General features: G+C 33.9%; 1 protein-coding gene and 1 non-coding gene across 3 annotated transcripts; both read left to right on the top strand.

Moving 5' to 3' along the window:
- Positions 1-396: 396 nt before the first annotated feature.
- On the top strand, positions 397-3,160 carry LOC139890935 (ABSCISIC ACID-INSENSITIVE 5-like protein 4). Of its 2 annotated transcripts, none has more exons than XM_071873866.1 (5): positions 397-512; positions 1,432-2,165; positions 2,235-2,306; positions 2,401-2,430; positions 2,864-3,159. In XM_071873866.1, exons 2-5 carry the CDS (start codon positions 1,512-1,514, stop codon positions 2,933-2,935), a joined length of 828 nt encoding a protein of 275 aa, XP_071729967.1. In that variant the 5' UTR covers positions 397-512; positions 1,432-1,511; the 3' UTR covers positions 2,936-3,159. The 2 variants fall into 2 exon arrangements, with proteins under 2 accessions (XP_071729967.1, XP_071729968.1); XM_071873867.1 differs by lacking the exon at positions 397-512 and adding an exon at positions 1,219-1,327 and having other exon boundaries at positions 2,864-3,160.
- An 881-nt stretch (positions 3,161-4,041) lies between these two features.
- Positions 4,042-4,114, top strand: TRNAR-UCU (transfer RNA arginine (anticodon UCU)). The gene has a single exon. It is a non-coding gene; the product is annotated as a tRNA-Arg (tRNA).
- Positions 4,115-7,986: the final 3,872 nt, after the last annotated feature.

Genomic DNA, 7,986 nt, shown 5'->3' with positions numbered 1-7,986 from the left:
ATATATATATATTCATACATATTTATTTACAACAATTGTTTATGAATCGTCGGAAATAGTCATAGGTCAAATGTATACATAAACACAGTTCAAAGTTTTCGAGACTCAACATTACATACTTTGCTTATCGTATCGAAATCATATAAAGATTAAGTTTAAATTTAGTCGGAAATTCCCGGGTCGTCACATATGGGGAGCCAATGTCGTCGTTCATAGAAGAGTTTTCTCGCTTACTTAAAAAAAAAAAAAAAAAAAAAAAAAAAAAACATGGCTTGGTAAGCATAAACAAAGGACAAATAAAATAAATATTCATAAGTTGAAGGCATGTTTCTGTAAATACACCTTTAACTTTTTAATTAACCTTTCCATAAATCCCAGTGTGTTTTGTGTAAGCCACAAATCCTTTAAATGGAGAGTCATCAGTCAAGAAAGGAACACTAGACACTTGTCGTCTCTTCCAATTCAACAAACAAGAAAAGGAAGTCCCTGCTGCATTTTCTCCCTCTAAAAGGGTAAAATCGTCATATTTTTATTTTTTATTTTTTTATATTCTTCTTCAAAACATGTCTGTCCCTCCATGTTCCCTGTTAAGGATTATATAGATATTTTCCTGTTTTATGTTTCTGTATAACATTTGATCTTTGAGTTTTCTTTTATTTTTTGATGTAAAATTTAAATGTAAATGTAATTATTGATTACTGATGGTAATATATATGTTGCTTTATTGTGAAGTGCAGTATTGTAGGACTCATGTGTTATAGGATAATGTATGGCTTTATTCCCTTTAAGATGAGCTAAATAATTAAAATACAATTATAAAATTAACAATCAAAGATCTTAGAAAGTAATTCAGGACTAAATTTTGGGTCTTGATGAATGTGTGCTTATATTATTATTTACAAAATTACAGCTGATTCTATGCATGAATGTGTGATGTATTTTTCTGTAGGTATTTTGGAAATTTTTGATATTGATAGTTTGATTGAAAATAATATCTTCTTATTAGGACTTGTTTGTTAGATTAGGACTGAATTTCACTGTTAATTTGCTTCACCTTTTCTTGATAATAATGTCTTATGATATACTTTGATTTAGTGACTTGGAATTTATGCAGAAGAACTTGTACATTTTTCTTGGATGCAGTTCTTATAGAAATTTTATGCTTCAATATCAATTCCATGCCCTTGATCTTTATAAATTTTCTTTTCCATTTCTATTAAATTCCATCCTTAATAGCATGATACTACTTTGCTAGGTTGAAGCAAAATCATAAAGATATGATCTTTAATTCTTTACACCAAGATCCTTTATAGAGAATTATCAATTGGTATTATAATACCCTTGTACCCAAAAAGATTTATACCAGGTATCTTGCATTTAGTAGTGAATTATTAAGGGGCTAACATGATCTTGTTAATTAAATTTTGATAGGTATTAGATGATTTGAGCATTGAGTTCATTTATCAACTTTAATAGTGACGGATTTGCGACTGATCCAAGAATCTTTATAAATGAATATGGATGAAATTCTAAAGAACATTTGGACATCTGAAGAGACTCAAGCAATGGCACCAATCTCCAATTTCGGTGCGAATTTTCAAAAGCAGGGATCTTTAAATTTACCACAAACACTTGGCCAGAAAATGGTGGATGAAGTTTGGAAAGATTTGCATAAAGATGTAAACTTTATCAAAGAACCAAACTTGCAGCCACAAGAAAAGCAACCAACTTTATGTGAAATGACACTAGAGGACTTCTTGCATAAAGCAGGGGTAGTTGGTGAAACGACACTAGAAAATAAATTAGCATCCGGGCTCAAAAACGTGAATTCGAATCAAGTTTTTCATCAAAACCCCGTTGTTAATGAGAGTAAACACGAAGATAAACGGCAGAAAATTATCCCAAAGCAGGCTGCTTTTAACTTCACCTCTTCTTTAAACGTAGTAACGAATCCTCAACTGGGTAGTTTTGTAAGCGGGAAAAAATCTTTATCAAATTTGTTCCAAAATAGTAATTTGGAAACATCAACAACGAGTTATACGTATGGTGAACGCGTTGTTCATGAAAGGAAACGGAGTGGTATTTTGGAGAAAGTTGTTGAAAGAAGGCAGAAAAGGATGATTAAGAACAGGGAATCTGCTTCAAGGTCAAGGGCTCGTAAACAGGTCAACTTCTTGAACGTACGTTTTGTTTTTATTTGGTTTCGATGTGTTACATCTTTATCGTTTCGACAGGCATATACATTGGAACTGGAAGCAGAAGTTGCAAAACTGAAAGAACTCAACCACAAATTACTGAAGAAGCAGGTAAGCATTTTAAGACGTGTTTATTAAACAGGTTTGTGAAAGCTTGATTTTTATAGTAACCTATTTTTTTTGGCGATTTTGTTGGTATCTTCAGGAAGAAATCATGGAGTCACAGAAATTTCAGGTATATTTTTTCGGCCTAGTAGTACAAAACTACCTTATTTGTATGGGGACCTTATTTGTATGGGGAGGTGAGATGTAGACAATCCTTCCCCTGTCTTTATTCTCGGAAAGGGGAAGAATTGTCTACATATCACTTCCCCCATACTCCACTTATGTGGTATTGGGTTTTGTTGTTGTTGTATGTTAAAAATTCTGTTTTGTGTGTTTTAGATATGTTAATGATAGTTATACCCCACTTTTTCCGCATCAATGCACGGGCATTCCCTGCTCGTTATATTCAATTGTTACATTGGATGTTTGCCGTTTCATTTGTGTTATATATGCTTTATAATATGATGATGATATGTAGTTATTTTTTGTTTCCGATATAAGTTTCATAAGAAAACATGTTCCTTTATGAACACGAACAGTTATATATCTATTTATATTTACAGTTACCGGAGAAAGTAAAGTATTGGGGAAATAGGAGATTATGCCTACGAAGAACGTTAACAGGACCTTGGTAGAAAAATTGATCATAGAATGTATAAAATATATACTTAGGGTGTAACAAATCTGAAGTAAATCATAACTTGCAATGAATTATGCTTCAGATTTGGTTATTTATGCACTAGACTTAAGGATTTGAGTTTGTACATATACATGTGAATTTAGTTATGACTTTTGGTAATGGTTAGTGGTTATGTATGTAAAGACTAGCAATAAATTACAGATGTATAATTAAGCTTTATATATTATATATGTATATGAAAAAAATGATGAAGTGCACTCAAAAGTGACCATAATTTCCATCCTTCATATTAGATAACAGAAGTTAACTGAAGAACAGGCTATATTTAGCACGAAACTAGGTTAAATGTTTGGTGAGCTTACAGGAAGAGTAACAAGGTCAAATATTTTATCCAAACACTCAGAAATTGACACATCTGCAAGTATGCATCAAGTATAGTAGCGCCTGAAAGTTTAACTTTTAGTTCAGGCTCCACTGAAGCAAGAATAACCTCTGCACTACTGTACAAGGTTATATGTATTGTGTTAATAGCTTCTTTGTCAACTTTGGCTTAAAAGAAACCTTAAAGTTTTGATAGTTGATACTTTACCCTTGTATTTAAAATGTAAAACTAACAGGGTGTATTTAGACAACTGAAAAGTATAAATGCCAACTCAGTAACACATCAACACTCGCACAAAAAGAAAAAAAATAAAGAGAGACGAATATAGAATATAAGAAGAACAGAAACCTTTTTGAACCGAACTGAGGATTCAATTTCAGGTCGTGATCGCTCATCGTTAGCTTGTAAAGGTTCAAATTTAATTGTAGTAGCACCGGCGGTGGCGGATGAAGAATATAGGGTTTTAGAGAGGTATATGAGGAAATTGAAAGCAGTAAGTGGTCGCCGGCGATCGTTAATGGCAGAATATATCAATTGAGGTATACTGAATGCAGCGGCGTCCATCATCATCGGAATATTTGACGGTGGAACAAACGATGCAATCGCCATAGTGGAGTTCACTACTGCATTACAATCTAAGTTTGTCGGGTTTACTATGTACTTGAAATGCAAACGTTGATCAATGTTATTAAATTTCCGATGAGTTGAGTGTCAAAATAGCACCCGTGGCCTAATGGATAAGGCGTCTGACTTCTAATCAGGCGATTGTGGGTTCGAGTCCCACCGGGTGTGTTTTCAGTTAAGCTGATATTTTTTCCCTTTTCACTCGTATTACACGGATGGTTGTATCCAAATCTATATCAATCAATATTCAATTAATAATATTCAATTAATATCAAGTGGGTTAATCAATAGAATTTGATCTACGTTTTGCGATTCAGTTTTTAATACGGATGGTTGTATCCAAATCTATATCAATCAATATTCAATTAATATCAAGTGGGTTAATCAATAGAATTTGATCTACGTTTTGCAATTCAGTTTTTAATACGTATTTTTTAAAGCTAATAAAAGTAACGGTTTTTACAAACTTATACAACTAAAAGTCCATAAGTGGAACCAATGAGGCATTACGCGGGTGATATATGAGAGAGCGGTCTGTTTCTCCTCGACGATTAGAGGCATGTTCAATTCCAAGGGTCGGGATCCAATTGGTATTGCCATCAATTAGTTTCTCGGAGGGGTTTTTTTTCAACATTCAACCATACTGACAAGATTGTTGCGAATTGAGTTTCCTCTAACGCGTGTGTGGGTGGCATATGCTTGCGAAGGTGGAAGAAACCATCGATCACATATGTTAATTTCTCAATTTGATTGTTACGTGTAATCACATTTCTCTTAAGACTAAAAACGGGGGTCCACACTATGGAGAAAACCCACCTCCTAATCATATCCTTTAACACCTGTCAGAGAAAATCTATTCAACTCGAATCCTAGCCATGTATTTTAAGGGAAATAAAACATCTGGGTGAGAGTCGAACCCGTGTCATGTTCATCTCAGCTATTTGCTCAGTGGTTACATTAATCACATTAAATCCTCAAAAGTTGTAGGTCACTCGTGCAAACTTCACAGAATTAAAATGGAGTTTCAGGCCTCGCTATCGCGAGATTTTGGTCACCAGTCGTGAGGTACAAATCGAATACATGTACGCGAATCGAGCGATTCCAGGATTATCAGACCTCGCGATCACGAGGTGTGTAGTGCAAGCAAGCTTGCGGTCAGGAGCCTACATCGGCCAGACCACAATTATAAATATTCAACATACGATTCAGTTTGGGATATACCCTAATTTTTACGAAACAAGAGCTAGAGTTGTGCGATTTTGGCCATTTAAAAGCCGTTCTTCATCAAATCTAAGGAGCTTTTCATCTAGGATTGAAGATTTAGTCATCTATCAAGATTGGTACTCAAGTTTTCATCAATTTTTGTGAGATTATTATGAATTCTATTGTGTTGATGATTTTGATTGTTTCTTTCATGAATATGTCTAGCTAAACCTTTAATGTTTGCCTGGTTGTGAAACTTTTATGAGTTGGATTGTCTTATATGATGGATTATGATGTTTAATTGATAAAGTTTGTCATTAAGTTTCATCACTTAACCATTGTTATGAAAGTTTGTTGCTTAAATTCAGTTATATGATTTGTTGACTAGTTATTGTGAGATAATTGGTGATAAATGTAACACCCTGATTTTTTTTTTTTAAATCACAGCGGAAGTCTTAATTCACATAAATACCCTTAGTTAATTACAAACATGATTATCACAAAATCATTAGCTAGTTACTTATTACAAACCACCGGTGTTACGTTAAACAACTAGTTACACATTTATAAAAGTTAAGACATCAGAGTTCGTCTTGTCAAACATATCGTCAACCCGATGCCCGTCCCTACCAGCACTAATATCCAAAACCTGCAAGGGAGGAGGTGAGGGGGGTTAGCACGAGGCTAAGTGAATGGAATCATCTAACAGATCTAGCATACAGTACCAACTTGTACAACTACAGCAACTACAATAATCCATAACAGGAAACCGTCAACTAACAACTAATCATCTGGCAACTATCAACTAGCAATTATGCTCCAACTAGAGACTCGGCGGCTTGTACGAGCACACGACCACTAGCTGATCAGTCTAGCATTTACCGAAAGTCCTTACTACTGAATCTCCAGTATAGTAAATTCACACGCAGGTGATGCGTCATTCAGTACTATACTCAACAAACAGTAGCCAACTGGACCCAACCACAACAAGGTTGACCTCTCTGAGCTGAACCTAACAACAATAGGTTCCAACAGGCAACTACAACTTGTGCACACAACTGTTAAGCAACTACCACTACGAACAACTGTCTCTACAACTAGCATGACAACTCTACAATGATCATTATTACAACATATCTACTAAGCATAGCAACTAAAACAGTATAACATAGTAGCACAACTTGCTACTCTATACTACACCCAGGGATAATCCCACTCACCGATTACCAGCTACAGCTCAGTTATCTTACTTCTGAGCTTCTTCCTTGTTCTTATCACCTGAGAACAACACAATGAAGTCAATATACACATCTCAATCAATAGTATAATCAAATCATACTATAAACTAGGTCATAACACTATATATTCATAATTTTATGAGTCTACATCATGACTCCATTCAATAATGGCATACAGGTGCGTGCAAAACACGACATACACACTAAAACTTATTTTTCAACCCAAAAACAGTTTAATCTAGTTTCTTAAAAGTTCACCATTGAAAAGTATTCTTTATTACGATTCTAACGATAGTTTATTCATCAAAAATGGAGTTACGTTTTGAAAGTTACGCCCGTTTCAATTTCATAAAAGGAACTGCAGCAAATAGTGGCACTGTAGCAACTCGGTAATGTAGCAAATAGTGACACTGTAGTAACACGGTACTGTAGCAAATAGTGACACTGTAGCAACTCGGGGGGCAATGTAGCAAATAGTGACACTGTAGCAACTCGGTACTGTAGCAAATAGTGACACTGTAGCAACTCGTGTACTGTAGCAAATACTGTAGCAACTGGTTTCGAACAAGTTCGCTGATTTCGAACATTTTTTTGCCCAAAACTCGATTTTTGAGCGATTTTGATCAAAATTTAAGCACATGGAAGCTACTAAACATATATATGGTGTTGTGTCGTGAGGGTACGAAATATACTATTATTTTTAATACAAAATACGTTACAAATTACACAAGTTATTTATTTATTTATTTATAGAGTGGGATATACCTAAACCTTGCTACAACACTATAGGCAGTGTACCTAATCATAGAGTAGTGTAGTTTTTAGTAAGTCCGGTTCGTTCCACAGGGAGCTGGTGATACTTACTATATTTTTAACAACTATATTTTGTAACGACCCGCACTTTTTCGATCGTTCTATACTTATAAGATTAATATTTACATAAATTAAACCTTACCAACATGATAAGCAATCCAAAATGTCGAGATTTATATTTCCGAAAAGAGTTTACACAACGTTTGACCGTCTAGTTTGACCGATGATATCACGAACTATATAACATATGATAATTATACGTTTGTGTATATATATGTATATATACATATTTAACATGATCTAAGAATGTTTTAATATCTCATTTTGTATTAATAACAATAAGTTATAAGTATATTTTAAAACTACTAACTTAAGTTTTCAAAACGATAACTATACGTAATGTTTTTCGACGTAAATACTTATAACCTATATTACTTATACATGCATCGTATAGATATGTATTTTATCACTTTTAAAGGGCTTACATACATAAAACAATATAAGTATATTTACAAAAGATAGCTATATTTGAATCCTCGTTCCGTTTCCTCAAAGATTTCTATACGTATATCTAGAGTATATGTACCCGTATCATACGCAGCTTCTAGATGTATTTACTATTGGTATATACCAATAAAAATCTGCTCCTTAGCAGCCTTAAATGATTAAGAAACATGTGGAACCAACCATTTGTCAAGTAGCATGAATTATTTAGCAAGAAAACAAAGTTAGGTATCTTTTTTTTCCTTTATAACCTAAAAACGTTTTTATGCATGCACACCATTT

The sequence above is a fragment of the Rutidosis leptorrhynchoides genome, chromosome 2 (genome assembly GCF_046630445.1).
Source record: "Rutidosis leptorrhynchoides isolate AG116_Rl617_1_P2 chromosome 2, CSIRO_AGI_Rlap_v1, whole genome shotgun sequence".
Lineage (NCBI taxonomy): Eukaryota > Viridiplantae > Streptophyta > Magnoliopsida > Asterales > Asteraceae > Rutidosis > Rutidosis leptorrhynchoides.
This window is presented reverse-complemented; position numbering and strand designations above follow the sequence as displayed.

Bases quoted from the DNA above. Each gene is read 5' to 3' on its own strand.
- LOC139890935 (XM_071873867.1), top strand. From the start codon at position 1,512: ATGAATATGGATGAAATTCTAAAGAACATTTGGACATCTGAAGAGACT. The intron at 2,166-2,234 runs GTCAACTTCTTG...TCGTTTCGACAG, and splicing joins GGTCAAGGGCTCGTAAACAG to GCATATACATTGGAACTGGA. The intron at 2,307-2,400 runs GTAAGCATTTTA...TGGTATCTTCAG, and splicing joins ACAAATTACTGAAGAAGCAG to GAAGAAATCATGGAGTCACA.